Source organism: Nylanderia fulva, unplaced genomic scaffold (genome assembly GCF_048542155.1).
Source record: "Nylanderia fulva isolate GAGA-0341 unplaced genomic scaffold, ASM4854215v1 Scaffold24, whole genome shotgun sequence".
Taxonomy (NCBI): domain Eukaryota; kingdom Metazoa; phylum Arthropoda; class Insecta; order Hymenoptera; family Formicidae; genus Nylanderia; species Nylanderia fulva.
Window position 1 is genome coordinate 1,228,712 of NW_028190304.1, and position 25,750 is coordinate 1,254,461.

The window sequence follows — 25,750 nt, forward strand, 5'->3', positions numbered from 1 at the left end:
ATCGCAAGTTTTAGTATATCCTGCATACATAATGTAATAGAACTAGAATCTAACTAAGTTGTAAAATAAGAATAAGTAATAATATCGTCACTTAACATATATATATATATATATATATATATTAATATCACTAAGTTTCACTTAGTTTCACAAATTAATCTTCTCGCAATCACAATCGTTTGTATAACACTATCGCTGCAATATCAAGATTATAACATTCTTTGGCAATAAAACAATTTTATTAGATAAATAATCAACAATTTTTTAATTCGTATTTTATATTACAGCAATGTTTTCGTAATATCTTAATATGTATATTGTGTGTAATCTAAGATAATTACAAATATGTGTCGTGAACCATAAGTGATAATAAATTGTAATAATATAAAACAATCACAAAATATTGCTGTAAAGAAACCTTTCAATAGTATATCTCTGTATGTATGAAAACAATATAATATATATATATGTGTATATATATATATATATATATATATGAAGTAAATTTATTTGTGAATTTAAGAATTGTTATATTTTTAAATGGAAAATTAATTGTTTCATAAACTTATTAATTTATAAATAATATTTCTATGCACACGACATACATTGAGCGTAGTAATGGAACTTGATAAACTAGGAACTAAGCTCAGAGTCCTCATATTAATTGATTAAACAAGAGAATTATAGAGCTAAGCAAAATAAAAATCACCAATTATGCCAAAGGCAGCGTTATATGACTCTCGATATAACTTATAAGTAAATTATTTCTAATAATTTAAGTGTTAGAAATAAATTACTATACACACATTTAAAACATTAAAGTATTGAATATTCTATCTGCATCATCGGAAAGACGAATCACATTATCAAAAATGATTTTTCTCAAATACGAATCTCTTATAAAATTCCTTCCAAGCTTAAACCTAGAAAAATCTATGTATATTTATATATATATATTCTTTTTAATATGTATACGAGATATAATGAATGAAAGTACAAAATTTAGTTAACAGGAGGTCTCGGTGGGGGAGGTGGCTGTGGTCTGCGGAAGTATATAATAAGACTGAGCATTCCTGTAAGAAATCCGATAAGATATAGATCCCAGTTCTGTCCGAGCAATTGATCCCACTTATCTAATTGATCGACCAAACTGAATTCCTGCATGTAATCGAGGCCGAATAGGAAGGAAAGTTTGATTAGGGCTAGCGCTACAGGTATTCGCGCATCAGGACTAGCATCCGCGGCTAAATCGTAACATCTCTTAGCTAAGTGGCGATCCTTCGCCAAGCCTAGACCACGTTCGTGCATATATCCTAAATTGAACATGGCTTGAGCGTTGTGCTGTTGTTCGGACGCCGAACGGTAGTGACCTGCGGCGGCTTCGTAATCGACTTTCGTTCCTCTGCCATAGTAATGTGCATCGCCGAGTTTCACCTGAAAACAGGAACTTGTTTGAAGGAAACAAAATGTTGAAAGTGTCCAAATTTTACCCTCGTGTGCATCTTTACGCTTTTATAATAAAAAATATATATATTTAAATAAATATTATAAAATATTTTAAAAAATATATATATACATATACATATATATATTATAATAATATATAATATATATAATATGTAATAAATAAATAATAGTATATCTTAAAACAATATATAATAAAATAAATTTAATAAAATATACCTGTGCCGCAGAGTATCCTTGCGCGGCGGCTCGCGCCCATAACGCCAAAGCTCTAACTAAACCTTCCTCTTCCGTCAAAACATCGGTCTCTCCTCTATCCAAAATAAAGGCTGCGTTACTCTGCGCGACTTCGTAGCCCATTTCAGAAAATAGAGCATAATTCAGGAACGCCTCGTTCACTCTGCCGTCTCTGTAATCGTTATGCGCCACCATCAATTGATCGCTCCATTTTCCTCTTTCGGCAACATTTTTCATTAATTCCACAGCTGTCGGGCAACTCCTCATCATTCCAGTACCGGTGGCGTGCATCTGAGCCAGATTATAATACGCTAGCACATGACCAGATTGACTAGCTAAGTTGAAATATTTATTTGCCATTTTATAATCTCGTCTGACGCCTGTACCACCTGAAATATTTCAATTCAAACATTACTTATGTGACTCAGCGATGAATGATTATCTTATATAATTGGCAGAATGACATGTGATATGATTAAAATATAAAAATAAAATATAAATATAAAATTACTTAAATGACAGATTACTTAGGTGCAAATTGCAAAAGATACTTACTAAAATACATATTGCCCAACTGCAGCTGTCCATCAACCCAGCCTTGCTCCGCAGCTTGACTGAAATATTGCAATGCTTTAGCAGTATTTCTCTCCACTCCCATTCCGTATAAGTACATCAGACCCAATCCACTTTGACCTACTGGATTGCCTAATTCTGCAGCTTTCTTGAAATATTTATATGCTGTTTCATTGTCTTGCTTGACAATTTCACTTCCTTCCAAATAAATCTGTAAATACATATAATTTCATAATAAAGAAATTATTAGTATTATAACTATATAACTATATATTAACTATTAACTATATTTTACAGCAATATCGATAAAATAAATGTTACACAGAGTAGTATCGGTACGCAATTTTATACACGTAGCAAACAATTTGATGTCAGAATTCCATACCTTTCCAAGAAAAGCCATTGCGACTGGATTACCAGCATCGGCAGCATGTTGGAAATATTGTACTGCTATTTCGTGATCTAAAGGAACTCCTCTACCTCCTTGATAATGAAGCTGACCTAATCCGACCTGCGCCTGAGTGTCACCCTTCTTGGCTAACAACTGATAATATTCTATTAAATCCTGATCAAAGATTCCGGAACTGTATCCCGGATTTTCGTGTTCGTCCAACAATCGAACACGTTGGACCACCGGACCACCACTCAATGACACTTCTTCCGCGACTTTCTTCGCTACCTTGCGATAAAAGTCCAGAGCACGCTCGCAGGACGCGGGTGTTGTCACTCCCGCCCAATGACGATATCCCATAACCATCTGAGCCCGAGTATCTCCTCCAAGAGCAGCGAAAGTATAATGAAGTAAAGCCTTTCCTTGAGACGCATTCACGCCACCAATGCCAGTTGCGTATAAAAATCCCATTCCCTGCATATACAGAGATACGCAATTATTATTTATTTTTAAACTTTTCAAAGCTTAATATTATTGTTCACCGCAATGTATACACACCATATGAGCAGAGGGCAATCCAGTGTCTGCCAGCTCCTTGAATATTTCAAATATACTAGGTATGTCATCAATGGACACTCGCAGAGACGCAGGACCCAGACGAGATCCAAGTAGCCTTGCCCACGCTAATATGGCTCTGGCTTCTTTATGCCCCATCTTTGCAGCTTCGATAAGCAACTCGTAACCCTCAGACTTGTTGGCACGCATAGCATTTAAGATATTCTGTGCATTCTTGAACAACTGCTCCGCTGAAAAAGATCATTTTATTAATATACATTATTTATTTATATATTAATATTATTTATATTATATTATTATTTATATATTAATATTATATATATATATATATTTTTTTATTATTCTATTCTATTATTAATAAGTTGTTCTGAAGAACCGATAGATAAAGACTGCAAAGTACATCTGTCAACGACAAATCCAAGAAACCCAAATCTAGCTACAATAACTACACTCACCTGCTTGTTGCTCCGCGGACAAGGGTTCCTGGATCTCCTCCTCAAGCATGTCGAACAGTTCCTGGTTCTCCCAAGACTCCATATCCTCGTCATCCAGCTGCCTCCCATTGAGAACCACAGGCTCCGTGTCCTTGGTCTCCGCAATCATGGTCTTCATCCACACGCTCCTGGTCCCTGGGCTCTCCAGGGTCTCCTTGCCAGGTGGGCTCTCGCTCTTACCCTCCTCCTTCCCCTGTTTGCCGATCTTTTCGTAAATCGGATCGGAAGCCGGCACCAGTTTCAGGATGGTGTCCCTCAGGGCGCTCAGCTCCCGCAGCTGCTCGAAGGCATTCTCCATATCCTCGGCGGCGACCTCGTCGTCCGTCTCCTCGTTGGTGCTCGAGGACGACGAGGACTTTCGCGAGATGTCGCCGCGCTTCTTCGACGCGCCGTGCTCCGGCTCCGACCGGGCGACTGACAGCGTCAGCAGGAGCAGCACCGCCAGGGAGACGACGGTCCCCCGTTGGCTGGGCTTCATCACGGATTCTTTTTTCTCTCTTCTCCTTCGCAACCTCGCGACTTCTCACGTCACCGAGCGCCGAGTGCCAGTGACCTTAAGCGTGCTCATCGCACCCCAAGACAGGCACGCGAGTGACACAAGCGAAGGCAGATTGATCGCACATACGTGGACATCCGCGAGGGAACAGTCTCGCCAATTACGTCATTAGGACACGTCAATACACATCTTCCGCTCGTATCAACAAAAACAAGGCAGTCGCGTGCGCGAAGAGAGAAAGATATATATATATATATATATATTATTTATGTAGGGAGAGGGAAGAGAGATAAACAGATTTCTCGACGTTCGAGATCCCGATCTGTCGAGCGAACCTTGTGTTATGTTGTCTGTTACAACACGCGGGAAAACGCTCGCCGAATCAGCTGTTCGCGCCGAGAGTTGCGACCGCCATGATAAATCGCTCGCATGCGTATCATTTAATATATATAGTATATATATACAGGGTGTCCGGTAACTAACGGACCAACGATTACAAGTGGATTCTTTGGTCGATTTGGGAACGATTTTTCCTCAGCGAAAATGTCGAAAAAAGTCATCATTTTTTACAACTGTCCAATATTTGTCATTATGTATCTTTATAACTAAGTCTCAAATTAAAATTTTATTATAGTAAACTCTACATGAAATTAACTGAAGAATGTAATTATGTTAGACTTTTAACTCCAAAACGTTTAGTTTTCAAAAAACCCATTTTTTTCAATCGCTTATAACTCGAAAATTATTGACTTCTCAACATTTTTGCTAAGGAAAAATCGTCTCCAAATTGGCCAGAGAATCCGCCCTTAATCATTGGTCCGTTAGTTACCGGACACCCTGTATATATATATATATATCTATATAGTATATATATATATGGTGTAACGTTTGTGTTTATGCCGCGAAACCTGTTGGGAAATAAAAAATAAAAATAATCTACCTTGTGTTGAAATGTCAAAAATTATTCGAACATAAAATGCTTGCCACAAAAATTGTGTGCTCTTAAAAATTGTGAAATATATATATTAAAATAAAAAGAGAGAAAAAGAAAGGGGAGAATAGTGTTTTCTCTCTCTTCTCAGAAAAAAGGCACGGAATTTGTAGGTTAAGTGCGCAAAAGTTATTGGATAAATTCTTTTTTCCGAGATGTTGCGAGAAAATAATATAGAAAAATTCGAGAAATTTGTGTTTTTTTTTTTATCCCGATTTGTTTTATTCCAATCTTCTCTCGATTGCCATGTTTTCATATGTATTATAGATGTATCGAATATATAAATTCTCTCTGATAAAACACTCGAAAAAATTTAGATATATCTATGTACAACAATCGAGTTACTCAAGTATCGATAGAATATATCGATTAATCGAATTCGCAATCGAGATAAATCGACAGCAACAATATAGGCGAATATCCGAAACCTGACTGCGAGTAGTGCGAATTATTCTGATTATTGCAAATTAATTATACATTATTTAAAGTATTTTTTAATCGTGATAAATCTTTATTTATAAGTATAAAACCATCTCAATTTATTGCTGAACCTGTAACAAGAATTATATTTCTTTTGTACGTGAGTAATTTTTATTATTTTTACAAGTTATTAGTACACAAAAATATAGAAGGTTATATTTATATTAGAATCTTCTATATTGATCTCAATTAATTAAAACGATACAATTATTATTTATGAAAGAGAAAATTAGTATCATTAAAAGTGGATTTTGAAAAAAAAATTGAAAAGGAATTGAAAAGAATTTAAAGTAATTAAATATAAATTATCAGCATATTTTATTTAATAGTTTCCCATAAAAATGTATATTTCACCTCATATCTAAATGATTGTCCTTGCAAATAATGGAAATAAGTTTAACATATTAGATATTTAAATTTTAAAACTCTTTCAAAATGTGCATAAATTAAATGTGCAAATATTTCTAATCAGACGCGACTAATAATAGTTGTTTTCAGCATAATTATCTTAGAATTTATATTTGCTAATTTATCAGGACAACGATTTTTAATTCTGGCTCGTTTAAATTTAAAACAGTTGATAATATATATAACTAAACATACATACATTTATTTTATCAATTTTGTTAATTGTTGATGCGAGCTAGAAAATTATAATCAAAATTGGGACAGCTATAGAGAGGTCTCTTATATATTTATAATAATAAAATTATAAATCTCAAATTAGTGATGATAAAATTTTGCAAAGCGATCTATATATATTTATATACTTCAGAAACAGTAAAAAAATAAATATATATGTATATTTACAAATTTTTTTGTAGTAAATTTATTTCAATTTAAGTTGTAACTTTTATTACAATTTTTCTATTAAAATATCTTTATTCATAATTATAAAAATTTCAAAAGTAATCGGTGATGATTAATAAATAGATAGATCGGTGATACAGAAAGACATTCTAATAAAAAAATTGTAATAAAAATTATAATTTAAATCACAAGATACTTACTACGAAAAATGACGAATTTTAAATATACACATATTTGATATTTAAGAAGTTCATTGACCTTCTCTCTCTTCTTAATTGCGGATAAATTTACTCACTCTTGGAGTATAATGAGACAAAGTTCACTGTGCGAGGCGTGATATACTACCGTTATTTTATCTAATCGGCAGTATTAAAAAACGTATCAATTAATATATTTTTAGGTGTACATATTTTTAGGCTACATGACAAAAATAATAGCGAAAGAATATTATAACAGAAAGAGTATTTGTTTTGTTTGTGCAATAAACTTTTACAAGATAATTTCTAAACATTCTCTATAAAAATTCTTTCTGTATATATAATAAAATTTTTTATTATTATCATTATTTATTAAAAATTTCTGTCAGGAAAAATGAATAAATATTATGAAAAATTACTTAGAATACTTATAAAATTATATATTTGATATAATTATACCTCTATGATTCATTCTCTGATTATACATATATATTCCTATAGGATTTACATATTAAATTATGATAAAAACAGAACAAACTAAATTTTAAATAATTGTTTTATGGTTAAAAAATATTTTTTATTTTTTATAAATTTATATAAATTTAAATAAAAATACTTAAAAAAATTTTTAACAGTATTCATATTTTTGTTATAATCAAATTTCTTATATAAAGGATAAATGATCCTATAAATAATACGAGCAACACAACTCAGAATGTCAAAACATATTTGTTGAAAATAGCAAGATAAGACTTTAGAAGAAATAAAATCTCTTTGTGAAATTTATTGCAAGATAGGAAGAATAGTGATTAGAATAGGAATACAAGATAAGTTTTTTTCTTCTTTTTACTTTATTGCGTCTTCTCGATTTTAGGAAGTATCAAAATCCTTGAACTCTATCTGTGTTTACAGGAAAATTGTTTATGGTATGAGTTCGTACTACTTCATTGTCCGTCACTTTATCGTCCACTCACAGACATCGTGCAACTACATCTCGTTTCCTCCTCGCGCAAAAAACTAAAGCTGTTTCACACTGCCAAAATGTGCAGCATTATTAACTTCATACATTTCTTATCAATATTAAGTAAGTGCTAATTTGGCAAAATGGTATAATACATATAGACAGAGAGGAAGAGAAATATATGTGAAATTTAAATTCAAATATAAAGAAAAAACATATCTAATCAATTTGACACATATATGTATATGTATAATGTTTATGAATTTAATCTCATTTTTTTATTGTTAGTTTTTTTACAGTAATCATCATGCATGTATTTTATCATTTTATCGAAGCTCGAGCGAAGTTGAACTAGTCTTTCTTCTTCTTTTTTGGAAGATTTCTATAATATATTGATATATAATACATATACGATATCATATGTCTTTTATTATTTATTATATAATTTTTTTATACAATTGATTATATACTGTCTAGATTAAAATTTATGTTTCATTTTTTTGTCTTAAACAGAATTTTAAACTCGCCAAAACAAATATAATACATTTCATTATACCTTATATTATGTTACATGAAACAATGATAAAAAAAGAACAATAATATATTAAGAATGACGAGTGAAAAATATATTAATGCATTGCAATCTATTTTATAAATTAATCATCTTTTTCTCTCTTTCTCACTATTCGTTTCAGACTTTATAGACTTTCTCTGGTGAGAAAATATATGTTAATATTGAATACAAGGTTTAATCTTATTAGGGATTTTACCTTGTGCTTATTGTTGCTAATTGCCGATCAATCTCATTATTTTTTCTACATATATTCTTTCCAGTTTCATCGTGATGTCAAAGAATTCTCACGATGTGACCACGAGTAATTATTTAAAATAATATGTAAAAGAATATCCATAAAATAAAAATATACAAAATATAAAATAATATATAAAAATATAAAATAATTATATTAAAAAAATACTCATCTCTCTTCAAAAAAAGGATATCATTCAATTTTTTTACAAAAAAAATAGAATAGAGATAAAATTTTTTGGTATATTATTTTATATTTGTATATATTCTTTATTTTATACATTTGATATATTATCATATATAATAAAACCTATTATATATATGTATATGTAAATGCATATATACATTCATATCTTATTTTATGGATATCCTTCTTTATTTACATATATTATTTTAAATAATTATTTGTGGTCGTTCAAGATACTAACAAGCAAAGCTCGTAAAATAAAATGAAATGTATATATAATAATATATAAAAAATATTAAAAAATACTTATCTCTCTTCTAAAAAGAGGTTTCACATTTAAAATTTCTTTTACAAAAAAAGATACAATTTAATGCGCATCAAAATAATAATATAAGCGAAGTTCATAAAATAAACTAATATAACACACTTAACATATCTTTTACAAAAAAATGTAATAAAACTAATAAAAAGTGAAGCTTATATAAATATCTGGCGCCGACAAATCTTGAAGAAATCTTTCCTGTAAACACATATACAAGGTTGACAAGTTTTTGTTAAATTCAACATATATCACAATGTGTCTCAAATAATCCACAGAAATTTTTGTGTTTAACATAATATGGATATGTTAAATAGACACAAATATTGTGCTACTATTTTAACACAAAATAAATATAAAACTTCAAATAATTGTAAAATGAATTTTGTGTAAAATTAACATAATTTTAATATAAAAATTAACAATAAGAAACATGTTAATTTTAGATTTTATCATCCCTACTTATATTATAAAATAGAAAATCAACATTTTTTTCTGTAAATGTTAACAAAAAAATCTTGTCACTATAATAAAGCAGAACATATTTAAATTGTGTAAAATTAAAAATAGATGCACACTGTATATTATTTCTACATTTTTTCAATTCTTTTAATAATTTAACATTTAAGTTTTATTTAAGTTAACAAAAATTTTAAAAACGAGGACCGTTTTTAACAAGAACCCGGGAAGAAATTTTTTTATATATGAATATTATAAGGGTTCATATATTAATTTATATAATTATGTATATAAAAAGCAGTTTCATCTAATTATATATATATGGACATATATATTCATATATAATTTTACGATTATAATTTAATATATATTATACAATTATAATTTTATATTGTTACGTACAAAAAATTGTTTCCCGGGAAAAGCAATTTTTTCGTGTGCACACAGCTATAGATCAAGCGTAACTCGGCCTTAAGGTTTCAGCTGCATAATGGTTAACTCCGGCGTGGCGGGACGAGAGAGGTCAGACTCGACGGGAAGAGGAGGAAGAGAGAGAGAGAAACGAGCGCGCGAGATGGGTTGTGTGCAGTTGTGCATCGTATGGAGAGGGCAAGCACTCCAGTTGGTGGGAGAGACGCCGCCGCTGCTGGTTTGCTCGCAGGGTTAGCAGCCCCGATAAATACGGGCCTGAAACGGTACCGAGAGTCTTGCCGAGAACCCTGTCTCGGAATCACTTATTCGCGTTCGCGGTGTCGACGAGGTCCGTCGACTCTCCACTGACAGAGAGAGAGAGAGAGCGAGAGACGCTCGCTTGCACCAGCTGCGTCAGGACGAGTGGAGGAAGAAGGCACTCAAAGAGGCGGAAGGACGACGCCTCCGTCAGACGGCGGACTTTGGAATTTCGTGAGAAATCTTCGATATATATATATATATATATCCGCGATTACTTTTTCCCGCATTTCCTTCCCTTTGACATGTGACTGTATATGACAGGAAGCGCCACGAAGCGAGGAACAAAATTCTAGAGCGTGGTTCCATTGTCTCCCCTCTCTCGCTCTCTCCCTCCAGAGAGGAATTTTTCCGCCGATGATAATCGTCGAACAAGGAAGAGAGAGGTTTAGCTCGCTTCTGACACGTGCTACCCTCGAGGAATCGATAACAGGACGCCGGCCGCCAAAACACACGTTTATATCGTTAATGTTACGTTATTATTGAGGAACGGGTGGTGTGCGGGGAGGGAGGTGAGCATCCGCATGCAGATAACACAGGGGATTATCGTGGACCTCTCCCACGCGAGCGCCGCCTGATCGGCGAGAGAAGACGGATATAAAGGTGACGAGCGCGCGAAGGCAGCCCTTGGTCTCTCCCACTTTGACAGCTGTCAAAATAAGCCCGCGAGATGGTCGAGGGCAAGCATTATCGGCACACAATGGAGGACAGCGGGGTCCCGGGGAACTCGAGCGCCGTCCTCGAGGAGATCTTCTACGTGACCTCCCGGAGGAACACCTACTACAAGGTCCGACTGACGGAGAAGGGCCTGAGCCTCCACAAGGAGCACAACGGCACCGCGAAGACCGAGACCATCGCCCTCGGCGACATCATCGGGTGCAGGTGCATGCGCTCGAAGCGCAGGAACACCGGAAGCTGCGCCTGTCGTCCGGGCGCGTCCAAGTCCCAGCTGAAGTTGGTCGAGTCCGCGGAGATCCATCAGCAGCAGCAGCTGCAGCAGTACGACGAGCACGACACCTCGGCCTATTTGTACATATACGCCTACACCCTGAAGAAGATGCGGATGAAGGGCGCGATGAGACGCGAGCGGATGACCATCACCCTGCGCTTCCGCAGTTTTGACAAGTACGAGGACAACCTGCGCGAGGCGAGCAGGTGGCGGCTCGCGATCAAGTGCCTCGTCGTCAACGTGCCGGTGCCCAAGAACCTCATGAGCCCCAGCCACGGCAACCTGGAGACCCTCATCGGGGGTGAGTCATTTTCGCAACATTTTTTTTTTTTTTTTTTTTTTTATTAATATTTGCACTTTTTCTATCAATCCTTTTGTTCATTTTTCTGTCTTTCTCTGGTACATTTTTATGTGAATTATTATTGTTAGAAAATATTAAATATTGATTTATTATATATTATTATAATATTAAATTTTTTATAACATATAATAATAAATATAAAATATATAAAATATTGTTATATATTATATTATATTGTACATATATTATTAAATTGCAATACTTGTAATTATTATTATAAAAAATTAATCTTTCTGTCAATATTGGTAATAATTATTATAATTAATATTTACAGAAAGATTAATTTTTTATAATAATAATAATTTAAAAAATGGAATAGAAAAATGAGCAAAAGAGTTGATTTTATTAGAATAATAATTTTCTAACGATTTAATTCAATTTAATCAATATTAATTACAATTTTTATAAAAAATGTTACCCTTCTGTCAATAATTTTTAAAAAATTCAATCCCATCAATTTAATAATTATTTAATTTTTCACCTATCGATCGCGATGTATGGGAACCAACATATCGAGCATCGAACATTTTTGTATCATGTTACATTTTGAGAAAGTTTTTTCGACCAGAGAAAAATACATGTTTAAGGGCCAACTTCTCAAAAGGTTTTATCTGACAGATAGCATATTTTCGTCTGTTTTCAGATAAGTTTAAAAAAAAGAGACAAAGATATGCTACTTGTCAAACTTATCAAGAGTTGGAACAACCGACCCTAATATTTCAAAATTGTCTGCACATTTGTCACATTGACAAAAAGACGTGAACTCAAATCGTGGCGAACAAATCGAAGTGACAATTGAGGATTCTGTTAGTTTAATTACTTACGTCACATGGTAAAGGAACACTTTGTTATTTCAATCGATATCTCTCTGTTAGTTTCTTCGTCCATTCCTTCAAAACGACGTACTCGAGGTGTACAAAAACAATATCAATATCCTTTGGTAAACAAAAGGTCTGGAAAAACGTAAACACTCTTCGAACTGTCTGAATCAGTCGAATTTCACTGAGCAAGTTCGTGCTCGAAATATATTAATAGCACAATTAGCTAATGTTTTGTGTCTATATATCAATATTTCATTAATGTATATATTAAGTAATATGTTCGTTAATTTTCTTCTTATCATCTGTCAAACATTCTAATTTTACGAAACACTGTGAATTTAATTTTATTTTCTTTGATACATTATGAAATAATCGTATCATTATGACTTCGTATTATTAGGAATTTTATCAATTATTAGATACATTAATGAGTATTATCAACTAAAATTACTATAGAAGAATTCCCGAATGTAGTACGAGATTGCAAAATCTTCGATTGTTTTGTCTGGAGAATTTACGATTTTTTTATCATATCGAAAAACAATAAATATAATCAGATATGTTATAAATATATTCTCCTGTTGAACAATTATAGAGCATTTCTTGCAACGAAACGTTTCTAAATGCAAAAATAATAACTTATATATAAACTAAAAATTTGTTATATAAATTTCTCAACAAAAAGTTTAATCTAAAGAATTAGTAATATCCTTTCCGTTCTTCGTCAAACTTATAAAAATTGCAAATTTGTGCTATAATATTGATGATTTTGTGTTTTGCGATAAATGACTAAACAGATATAAAAATGCATTATTCTAATGAAAAACAATTTCTTTATATTTTCCTTATTCTGAATAGAGCAGAAAGCAATATTAATAATTTTATTAATAAAATATTTCATTAATCTTTATTATAAAAAGTTTTTAACATAATTTAAAAATATTTTTAATATATTCTTTTTATATTGAGAAATAAATAAGACTTGGAATTTTCTTTTGAATCTTTAGTCTTTTGCTTCATCAAACACCCGGGCAGATGCACATAATTACCGAATATATAATGACTATCGATTTCATGCTCTTCCTTATCTGTACGTTAGTATAATAATCTTTTGCATGCAAATAGAGATGTTATCGCTTTTAGCGGAGGACTATAACGTATTTAGGAACAAAATACATTCGACCTGCTAGAATTTCCGGAAATCGCCTTCCGTCTTTCCTTTTTCTTACATAACTACGTAATTATGTAATCTCTCGTAATCTACGTAATCTCATAAATTGTAACAATGAAGATATATATGTATATAAGAAACACGTGCGCGCGTTTGACATTTCTCATATTATAAAGTCAAACGCGTCCTATCTACACATGCGAGTATCATATCATATTTTTATTTATTCAGAAACTTCATAAAGAGAGAAGAATATTGGAAACATATATATTATATTCAATGTAGGATGAACCTGATATTATTTTTATTTATAGAGGAAGATATAATGTGAAATGTCGTTTATAATTCTATCTGATTACATTTATTGTCTTTTAATATGATAAAAAAACGTACACTGAAAAAAATGTCATTAAGTTAATAAATATTTAAGTTAATAAATATTTAAGTTAATAAATATTTATTTCAATACTGCCTAATAAATTATTTATTTGAAACAAATAAATATTTATCTGTTTTGAAAAGGATTTTCTTATATTAAAGAAACATTTTTCACATCAAATCAATATTCTTAGTTTCAAATAAATGATTCATTAGGCAATATTGAAATATTTATTCGAATTAAATAAATTTTTTTTCAACGGGATAATGTATGAAATTTAGAATATTATTATATTTATTATGCAATAATTAACGAACTTTAAGAAGCAAAAATTTTGATTCACGAGAAGTTCACGTGAATTATTTGGAATTCCATAAATAAACGGACTTATCATTTATTTTAGTACATTCTCTTTTTATACCGCGTGCAAAGATTAATTATTAAAAGTAAAATTACATCAACAGGAAACAAAGTTCATTTAGATAACGTTAAATTAAATTTTTAATTTTAATTTAACTCTTCGACTTATATATAACTTTTGTTTTTTATAAAAAGATTATTATTTCAACTGCACTGCAAAAAAATTGTTAACTTGACTAAATCCTTCAACTAAATTATTATTTTGTTAATTCATTAACATTAGAAATACTTCAATTATATTAAATCTAACAAAAAGTATATTTGACTTACAATCAACAAAATAACAATTTAGTTGAATCAGATTAACAATTTTTCCTCAGTGTGGTTTACATGCATATACATGTATTATAATGTTTAAAATTTGCTTATTAATGCCCTAATTGTTATACGAGAAGCAAACGTGAATATAAATTGTATTATATGATACTCTCTTCTGCTGCATCATAATTAATCGTGTAGCATTTTTGATCGAGATGCGAAAACTTGCACGCAAAATATGTAGTTCAATCAGTTCTTATTAAAGGTATGTTAAACCTTTCTCCGCGATTACGATATACCTTACATTGATTTCTACAGCGATTCTTTCTAGCATAGCTGCGTTTAGCCGCGCGAAACAATAATATATGGTTTACATAAGTTCTTACAGAGTCAAATGACTTCGAGTTTTACTGACAATGAGAGCGCTCGTTCGTGAGCTTGTTACAATAATATTATACATCGCGAAGTTGTACGTGCGTTGTGCAAAAATCGTGTCGCAATCGACGCGACTGATGTTTTTTACACAACGTTGATTTCTGTTTTTGTATGTTAATTCCCTCTGCTCTGATGGCAGCCTAGAAATTTCGACATCTCGTTGAAATCACGACTTTCCGTCTAACAGTCATCGTACAAAAATAAAATAAATGTAAAAGGAGAAAAAGGAGAAAAAGACCGAGAGTCCAATATATATATACACGTTCGCGAGTTCTCGAGCGACAATAATAATTCATTGCGAGAATAACACGTGTAGATATGACAATGGTGACAAAGTCCGGTGTCTTTCTAATAAGCCTCATCGTATACACAATACGATCGTTAAAAAAAAAATTCAATGGTCAATTTGTCCAGTCGAGGAATGGGAAGCAGCGCGTACGTAAAACTCATCAATCAAGATGGATATATGTTTATCGCGGGGACAGATAATGCCGACTTGATGTATTCATTGGTTCAGCATCCGCAATAAATAAACGTGTACAATCGTTAAAAATAAACGTCGGAATGATTATAGAAACAAGAACAAAACAAATTGCATAATGCGGTTGCGGGCGCGCTTTACATACATTACATACATTACATTAGACGCAAACCGCAGGCATACCATTTTTTTTTTTTCAAACACGTATTTGGTTTATCATTTTTTGTACATATATATGTTACATTATAATTATTATGTTATATATTATATAATAAAATTATATAATATCAATTTTATTAAATTATATTATATTATAATGATTATTATAATGTATAATATATATATATATATATTATAATTATTTTTTATATTATAATTAAAATATATTATATATTTAGATTAAATATTATATAATATATTTTATGTTATAATTAAAATATGTATATTTTATATTATATTTTATATTATCACTATATTTATACACAAATATATTTTATATATGTATATAATTTTCATTTATATATATGACCATACATATATACATTTTTGAAATTCTATATGTATTTGTGTATAACGTAATTGTGTATAATATAAAATATATGTAAAACTTCACACGTACGGCAAATTAATTTATCTCCTCTCGCTTCTTTTTATAAGAACGATAATTATTTTATCTTGTTTTGAATAAGTTGTTTAATTACAAATAATATTTTTTGCTTCGCTCTTCTTAATCGATTTTTTTATTGCGCGTTTAATTCTTCCTAATTATGCAATGTCGCCGGCATCAAAAGTAAAATATTAGTTTGTCATCCGCTTTATTTGAGTGACGCAAAGCGGAAATAATTGCGAGTTCTGCGATGCGCTCTTACATAAGCATTTATTTTTTTTTCCAGTGAAACCGATATAAAAGTTTGAAAACAATAGATGAGAGGAGGAATTGAATCGCTCGGAGCGATTTAGCTCGCTGACTGAAGATTTTCCAAGAGATTCTCTCTTTCGCGGTTCTGACACGCACTTCTAATGTACGTTTTTCAGAAAGCGATGTACGTTTATCCGTAACGGATGGATTTCTCTTAGGAACAACATAATCGCGCTAATTTCAGTAGTCTCAGGTGTTCGAAAGTAGAAAGGCTCATTAGGCAAAACGTGAAATTATATCGTTCACGCTCAACGATTTTACAGAGTTGCAATATAATCGCGATACACAGAGTTTTTGTGATCCAATTCAAGAAATGCGTTAAGATAACTCATCTGTTTGTCATTTTTCTGTCAAAACAAAATCAAATATTCACAACTGTCAATCTTATCGAAAAAGAATCGTGCTTTATCAAATTATTATGTAATTGTATTGTCATCAAACCGCATTCGTCACCTTGTAAAGTATTATTTGAAATGTTTGTGTGAAACTTTTGGGGTAAAATAATTCTCGTTTCAAAATGGCAGAGAGAGCTTTTCTATTTTATTTTCACTATCAATGTAATAATAACCATTTTACAATCGCGTAGATTTTCTGATAACGTTGGAAAATATCAGGTGCATCAGAGAACTAATCTTCAGATAATTCACATTTAATCAGTTTAATCAGTCTATTAATATATCAGCTTATATTTATCTTGCAGCACAAAATGACAAATAATTCGGATAAAAAATAAGTAAAGAAAAGAGAAAATTAATATAACAAAAAAAAAAGAAAATTAATATTGTGCAATAAAAATGTTTAAATTAAAAATTTTATTTTTTATTTTTTAATATGGACCTACTCTAATTTGTTATTAATGCGCGCCTTTTGTATTTTCTAATAAATACATATTGTAATACGTTGATTATCGTATACTAAATTCGAATTATGCAAACGTTAAGCTTGCGTTTGTTATTAGGAATTATATAAAGGTGTGCGCACTTTCGATGCAAATCTCCGGTAATACAATTAAAACCGAGCAAGTATTTTCGTAAATTAAAACCGCTGTTTATCCAGATTCTAAAAATATACGTTTGTAAAATCAATATTGTTGCATTTGAGAATACATTCCTCATTTCGATGCGACACAATTGAAAATATACAGAAAATCTCGGGTTGTTTTGTGCAAATTTTGATTTTAAAAATAACTGGTATTCTGATTAGAAATAATTTTTTTTTCTGTATTCCTTAAAGTTAAAAATGAAAACACATAAGTACATATTTTGAATACAGAATTAAAAAAACAAAAATTTTATGTGCTAATTATTCTAGTAAATGCAATATATGTGCTTCTAAATAACTTCTTGATCTCAATACTTCCTGCCTTATTATCACGTTATAATGACGTAAATCATAAATAATAGATCAATCATTAATTGTGCATAAAACAGGGAACGGTCTTGTATATGTTTGCCCACGTATCATCATTTATGAAAATGTAATTCATTAAGTAAATGTTAGTCATTAAATGTGCACTGACTAGACAAATACAGATTAAATTTTACGTAATGATACGTGCTGATTAATACATCGTTAAGGCTATCATTAAATTATAACGTCAAAAGAATGAGAAATTGCAGGAATGTATATTTCCTGCAAAATACGTCGAAATAAATATTTTGGTTCATATATCTCTCATATTTAATAATATAAATTAATAAGGTACACCGAAGATATCTATTATTCGTGAATTGATAAATAGCTGCAAATCTTGATCAATTTATTTACTTTTGCTAGAAATGCAAAATAAAGCTGAATTATACATATTGGATAATATGAATAAATAAATCAAAGAAGAAAATAATTTTTTTTATCAATCATGAGTGTGATGAAACGTACGAAAGAAATTTATTTCTTAAAAAAAAACAATTCGTAATTTGTCATTTTTGACGTCATTTCTTTTACGGGGAGACATCGGAGTCTTAATACGAGATTGATCTATATATGTATATTTTTTTCTTCGATTAATCTCTTTTCATTTCACGTATCGCGTGTCGTCTAGACATGTGATAAATGTTTACGCCCGTCCCGTATAAACTTAAACGAGAGAGGCGAATGCTACTGCGCATTATGCAATCGTGATCAAACTGTTATTTATTTCTTATTCTTGAATTAATGTGTGTACTCAACAAGCGGATAACAAATTTCTCCCAATATATATAGCTTCTAAAAAAAAAAAAAAAAATATTTATGCGCGATTTTGCATTTCTTCCTCTTCCCGGAATTGATTGACGTCAAAATAAAAAATCAAACGAAAATGATTTATATAATTTCCGTCGATGAGCGATTCTCCTTACCTTACTTATTTATGTTTCAGCGTGTCCTGGCGAGAATCGGAAACTTCTGGTCCTGCTGAATCCGAAGTCTGGACCCGGCAGGGGCAGAGAAACCTTCCAGAAGAGGATCCACCCGATCCTTTCGGAGGCGGAGAGGTCCTATGACATTCATATCACCAAGTGTCCCAATTACGCCCGCGAATTTGTACGCACGAGGGATATCTATCAATGGTGCGGCTTACTGATGGTCGGCGGTGACGGGATCGTCTTTGAAGTGGTGAACGGACTCTTCCAGAGGCCGGACTGGGAGAAGGCTTTGCGCGAATTGCCCCTCGGAGTGATACCATGCGGTTCCGGCAACGGATTAGCAAAGTCCATCGCTTATGCTAAAGAGTAGGTCCTTCTTACGAAAAAAAAAAATATTAGTTACCGTAGCTAAATTTTAGACGTCTTTAGGTACGCCTGAAATTTTAGCTATAATGTATGCAGGGTGTATTACTCTTGGGAAAAAGCTTGAAACCTGATATTCTCAGAGAATTTTGTAAAAAGTTGTCTTTTCGTTCATTTTATGCGATTTTTTGATTGACAATCTATTTTTAATATCAAGATTTTATATATTATATATATTCTTATTTTTTGGTCTTATATTTTTATTTGTATCAGGGAATTTTGAGAAAACTTTTTTACAAAAGTTGAGTAGACACCCTGTATATAGCCATACATATAATCTAAATTTTAGCTATATAATAATTAATATTTTTAAGCTAGTTTTTAGTAAAGAATTCCCCGTTAAATTATAATTAAAAATATTAAAATATGTGATATAATAAAAGGCCAACTTAATGAGCTTATATGATATTAATTGAAAAATTTATTTATTAATTTACGTCATACTATACAAAAGTTAAGATAAACGTTTCGACTGTACGACAGTCTTTTTCAATATCCTAATAATATGTTAAAAAATTAATTTAGTCATATCGACCTTATTATAAATACAACAATTATGAGATTATATGACGAACGCAGTACAAAATTCATGTTTGTTGGCATGAGTTAGAGCGTCAGATGCTGTTATATTATGTAACGACATTTTTTGTCACGAACATAACACTTTTTTTTTTTAAATTATTTCTTTTTACTTAACATAATCACAATGTGTACTTTTTTAAAAAACAAATCGATATCTGTGATAAATAAATTTTTCAATTAATAGAATATAAGCTCGTTAAGTTGGCCTTTTATTATATCACATATTTTAATTGTATACGAGCCGAAGTTTAATTTATAAAATATATATATTTAAAAATATTAGTTATTACAGCTAAAATTAGGAATATCTAAACTTTAGCTGTAATAAATATTTTTTTCCAAGTACGTTCTTTTCGAATCTTGTGTCGCGTTGCTTATCGTCTTTTTTTTAATTACACGTGAACGAATAAATAAATGTTTTCGATCGAAATATTCTTGAAGTATAGTATCGCATTATGTGACATACGTGTTGTGTGTAAGCTATTTTTCACTATCGGTTTTATTCTACGAACGATTATACCAAACGTGATATCAGTAAAAGCCTTGAAGAAAAGTTTACGATAAAGGATTGTGAAAAGGCGAATAATTACATAGCTCAAAAAAGAAACTTATCTTTGAATATCAAAAAAGAGAATGAATTTTCATAGTTTTTTCGACGTTGAATATTTCATATAACGCTTTCATATAACGAATTTTTGCCTGCGAATTATTCTATCACGTTACAATTTTTGAGAAGTTTGTAGTTAAAGTAATTAAATTTTTTTCAATTTTAATTACGAATTTCTCAAAATAACGACGTGATGAAACAATTAGTGACTGAAATTATATTCAGTATAAAAAAATTGAATAAAAGAAAATTATTCTCTTTCTCTTGTGTGCACATACATATATTTATTGTACATACATTTCTTCTTTTTAATTAAAATGTTATCGTCATTTACTGTTTGTTTCGCGCAATAATGACGTAATTAAACTAATCATATCTGAAAATTTTTTATTATTTAATCTACACCTCTACTTTTACCTCCGTATTAATATCGATAAACCTATGTCATGTTAAGAATAAAATTGATGATTTGCAGAGAACCATACGATCGCAATCCCTTGCTTATCAGCGCGTTATCGGCGGTCAAGAGCAAAAGAACACCGATGGACCTCGTACGCGTAGAGACTAGAAGTCAGATCCTCTTCTCGTTTCTATCGGTTGGCTGGGGTCTACTGGCTGACATCGACATCGAGAGCGAACGACTGCGCGCTATCGGGGGCCAAAGATTCACCGTGTGGAGCGTAGCTCGCCTAATAGGTCTAAGGACATACAAGGGCAAGGTGTCGTATCTACCCTGCAGCAAGGTTCCCCCGTTGGAAAATGGCAAGATATACTGCAAAGACTATCCCGCGGAGACTATATTGTCGCATTCGAGAAGTTACGGCGACGAATTGGACAGGTAATAGCCGTATACGCAATGAGCCTCGTATCACAATTATACAGTAATTATGCTAATGACGACACAGATAATTGCGCATATCAATGTGACCTTTTAAGAACGATGCTTCAAAGACGGTCTCCGTACGGCGCGTGTAATACACGGAAATTCCATCATCTCTTTTGAAACTCGGTATATTTCACATATATCTGGGGAGACATAAAACAGGAAACTTGAAGTGTTTGAGGAAAATCTTACACGCCGAGCGTTTTAATTTTTTTGCTTCTTATTACAGTCGTACTCAAACACGTGTTTTTTAAATGTACTTTGATCCATTATAACAAGTAGAACAAAGTTGTAGTCTTATGATATGTATTCTAACAGAATGTCACATGCGTATTTCAATTATTTCGGATATTAATATATCAGTCATTTTTTACTTACATTCTCTTTCTAAGGATATTGTTAATGACCTAGAACACGCATGTTAGTTTGACGTCATTCTGCTACTTGGAGACTTTATAAAATATATCTTAAATGCAAGAATAATGATATGAATATATATTATCCGTGTCGTCTGTCTCTTACTTAATAACTATCCACTTGCGACATATGTAAGACATATGTCTGATATGATATATATGTATGTATAAAGGTATTGTGCCACGCCAGAATCGAAGAGCTATTACGATGCTTTCGGTGAATCATCGGACGAGTTGAACGGCGATAACGATGTGATAACCGAGAATTTAGCTCTCGAAACACAAATCGAGAGAAGGAACAGACTAGGCAGCTTTTATTCCGCAATATCGGCGAAGTCGACCTACTTTAGCACAGGCTCGGCTAATTCGAGTTATCAGAGCGTCGACGAGAATGATAGCGCGGAGATTGGTACGTTGTTAATCGAACACGCTTCTAACGAATGTCTTATGTATATGATCCGTGCCAAATGATAAATCTCGTATTACAGGTATAGAGAACATCTGTAAGAACCAAGTTATGTACGGACCGCCGTCTACACTTCCAGCGCTTACTACGCAACTCTCAGATGCCTGGACGACGGTGCAAGGTAAAATTACATTCTAGAGGAAAAATGTATAATCATATATAATTATATATAATTATATGTAAAATATGTTCATATATTTCGAAGTATATGTCCACATGTTTCCTTTTTCTTATATATTTTCTGTCCGTCTTTATAAATAGAAAAAATAATAAGAAACATTAAAAGAATAATTTTGCACTGTTTTTCTTCTTTTCTTTTTTTAGAAAAAAAATTAGATATTGAAAAAAAAATACGCATATATATTTTCTTTTTAAAAAATTTACGGACAGAAATTAAACGAAAAAATAAAAACATATTTTACATATAATTCTATAATCATTTATGCATAGACTTTTCCGGGATAATTATTCAAATTACACATATTGACCTTACAAATAATGTGTGTGATTTTAAATTTAAAACAATTTCCATTTTTTAAAACTTAAAATAAGTTTCTTTGAATTTTTAAACATGTGTTTAACTAGATATTTACGAAAATATTAAAAAAATATACATAAAAAAATATTTCAATTTTAATATCTGTAATTTATAAAGCTTTCGCGCGAGACAGACAAGTTCAATGACGGATATTTGTTGTAATTGTCATATAATATGGTGCAACGGTTGCCGCGCTAATGCATCACTTATTAACCCTTTAACTCCAGTTAAATTCGTAGCAACGTCACACGTATCACTCAATAAAGTGCCGAATGCAATGGATCACTATTGAAAAAATATTTTTCACATAACGTAGCACACACTTCTCAGTTATGATATGCATTCTTGTATGACGCATTGAAAAGAGTTTTATGTTGCTGTTTTTATAATGACGCACGAGAATTGACATGCGCGCGTTAAGATGTAACATACATTAATATAAAAAAAATAAAATTTTATATATATATATAGATTATATAATTATATATTAATATATACAATAAATATATATATTAAATATAATATTATAAATATATATAATGACTGAAATAAATAAAATAAATATTTTGTTTCAAAAATTTCAGGAGAATTTGTGATGGTACACGCGGCCTATCAAACGCATTTGGGACAGGATTATTTTTTTGCGCCGCGTGCTAGACTGGCAGATGGAGTTATTTGGCTTTTAATAGTTAAAGCCGGCATTACACGGTCTAATTTGGTACAAGTAAGTAGTTACACTTAAAAATAGCGTAAGGCGTAAAAAAATTATGCAGAACTTACAATCTGTGTTCGTTCATTAGTTCTTACTAGGTCTGAGTAGCGGAACTCACGTGACTTGTCCTGGCGTTGATATGATCCCGGTGAAAGCATTCCGGATAGAACCTATGGAAGGAACGAGTGGACACATTACTGTGGATGGCGAAGAAGTTGATTATGGACCGTTGCAAGCCGAGATATTTCCTTCCTTAGCATCGGTGATGACACCCTGACATAAATAGTTTATAATTATGTATATCTACATAGCGGTGATATGTCGGCAACAAAATCAAATCTTTTTCGGGTATATAATTTATTAAAATGAGGGTTTTGTTCTTTAGACTCTAGCTTGAAGTAAATTAGTTACAACAGCATGTAACTAGATTGTCAATATGTATTAATAACAATATATCTATTTAGAGTTATACACTTTTAAATGGACAATCTATATGTAGGATATTTAAAATGAATAATCTTCCCCGAAAATATGTGCTCACAAAAGAAAAGTTCTTTTTGCTATCTTCATAATGAAGATGCAGGGTTAAAATAAATATTTATACATGTAAAATTATTTATATTAATCCCTAAGGGCTGAATGGGTTAAATGAGTCTGTTACATCCTAGTGGATACATTTAGCTATTTTGTAAAGTTTTCTATCAGTTTGTACAGTGTAATCTATACATGCAATGTAATGATATTGTTTGTGCTCACTATTGTAAATTATACTATATATAAGATATGTTGTGTGTTATTAGATAAAGTTAATTAATAACATTATTTTTTTATGAATTAAATTGTTCAACAATTTTATTCAATATGTTTTTCTTTCTCTCTCTTTTATTATACATTAAACAATTTAATGCATATTGTTTTTATTTAATAAAATAAATGCAATTTTTTATTTAATATATAAATAAAAGCGTATTCTAAGAGTCACAGTCAGATTGAAGCTATGTGCTTATCTCATGTCTTCGTTAAGTGTTTTAAGATATTTAGTAGGTGACTAATTGTACAACTATAAGTTATAAAATTATTATCAATAATATCCATATCATATTTAAAATGTTGCAAATGTTATCAAGATGATTTAATTATAAATTATATTAATTTCTTCTCTAATTGTTACGTTGTTTCCTGTACGATATTATTGTACATATTTGAATACAGTTAAAAGATTGAAAGAACTTTACGTCGGACTTTTCTTTATTGCATGACCACGAATATTAGTTCCTGAATTTTCATTATTTTTTATGTATGTACATACTTATTATACGATTTTATAGACTCTAAGTTCAAGAAACTAATAAATATTAAAATAATTTAATAAAAAATAATCGGCGTAATTTTTTTTGTATATAAAATGTCATTAATTCGAACGATCAGGTATGACTCTCTCGTGGCAAAAAAAAGCGGTTTGCTGTAAAAAAGGGTTTGAGAACCACTTTACTACATCAGAAAGAGCATTGTGTGTGTATCATGACCAAACGCATTCGAGGACTAGTAACACTTCATGCGTCACTAATCTCGGAGCCTCTCCCTGACCTGACCCACTCTCATGAATAATTGATGTAATTTGTAACAGTATAAATCTCCAAGTAATGAATGTGCTGGAGATGTAAATTTTTCTCGCGCCGACTGCTCGATCAATTTTTGTAAATGTCACAAAAGTTTACAAAAGTAAATTACACACATATGCATCTTCTGTTATTTCATAAGTAGTGGAAAATTTACTTTGCGAGCAGAGTTTATTGTCTATTCGTATTTCTTTAAATACTTTTCTCTATTTGTTTTGATAAAGAAGCGGGACATTTTCTCGGGACGACGAAATATTGCTTACCGTTGCATTAAAGTCTCATTCATTTATTATTTTTTCTCTTTACAGCAGCGATTCCGTCATCATCGGTTATTTGGGATAGACAACCGTCCTCTTTTCTTCTCGCTTTAAATTTTTTCTTTTTGTACGTGAATTCCCACATGCGCGATCGCTCGGGTTGATGAAAACAAATGAATAAAATATGAAAATGGGAAGAAATTTATATGCGGGTCAGTCTCTTTACGTAAGCTACAACGATGAATGAACGGATCTTTGATAAACGAGCGGGTCATGTGACGTCATCGCAGCAACAGCTGACACGCTCATCTCAATGACAGCTCGAAAAAAAAAGACAAGATTCTAACGTTCTAAGATAATATTAAGTAAAATTATATGTATATACACATATACATTCCAAAATCATCGTCGCGTCTCAGATTTTTTTTCAATTTTGAAAATTAATGCTAAACAATAGAATTTTCTGTTTAATATTTTATTTCTCATTTTGACACATCGCTACTTGAATTTAATTCTACTCTGTAACTAAGTTGGAATTT

At 31.3% G+C, this 25,750-nt stretch overlaps 2 protein-coding genes across 3 annotated transcripts; one reads left to right on the forward strand and one right to left on the reverse strand.

Moving 5' to 3' along the window:
- Nucleotides 1-91: 91 nt before the first annotated feature.
- On the reverse strand, nucleotides 92-4,652 carry Hrd3 (HMG-coA reductase degradation 3). The gene is made up of 6 exons (XM_029306853.2): nucleotides 3,697-4,652; nucleotides 3,224-3,471; nucleotides 2,660-3,139; nucleotides 2,257-2,485; nucleotides 1,684-2,090; nucleotides 92-1,434 (listed from the first exon to the last, which is right to left on the reverse strand). Exons 1-6 carry the CDS (start codon nucleotides 4,211-4,213, stop codon nucleotides 1,003-1,005), a joined length of 2,313 nt encoding a protein of 770 aa, XP_029162686.2. The 5' UTR covers nucleotides 4,214-4,652; the 3' UTR covers nucleotides 92-1,002.
- Nucleotides 4,653-10,052: 5,400 nt separating this feature from the next.
- Nucleotides 10,053-24,569, forward strand: Sk2 (Sphingosine kinase 2). Of its 2 annotated transcripts, XM_029306888.2 has the most exons (8): nucleotides 10,053-10,346; nucleotides 10,437-11,422; nucleotides 18,723-19,074; nucleotides 20,796-21,158; nucleotides 21,793-22,028; nucleotides 22,108-22,206; nucleotides 23,208-23,347; nucleotides 23,424-24,569. In XM_029306888.2, exons 2-8 carry the CDS (start codon nucleotides 10,843-10,845, stop codon nucleotides 23,610-23,612), a joined length of 1,959 nt encoding a protein of 652 aa, XP_029162721.1. In that variant the 5' UTR covers nucleotides 10,053-10,346; nucleotides 10,437-10,842; the 3' UTR covers nucleotides 23,613-24,569. The 2 variants fall into 2 exon arrangements, with proteins under 2 accessions (XP_029162721.1, XP_085339368.1); XM_085483242.1 differs by having other exon boundaries at nucleotides 10,053-11,422.
- The last annotated feature ends 1,181 nt before the right edge of the window (nucleotides 24,570-25,750 follow it).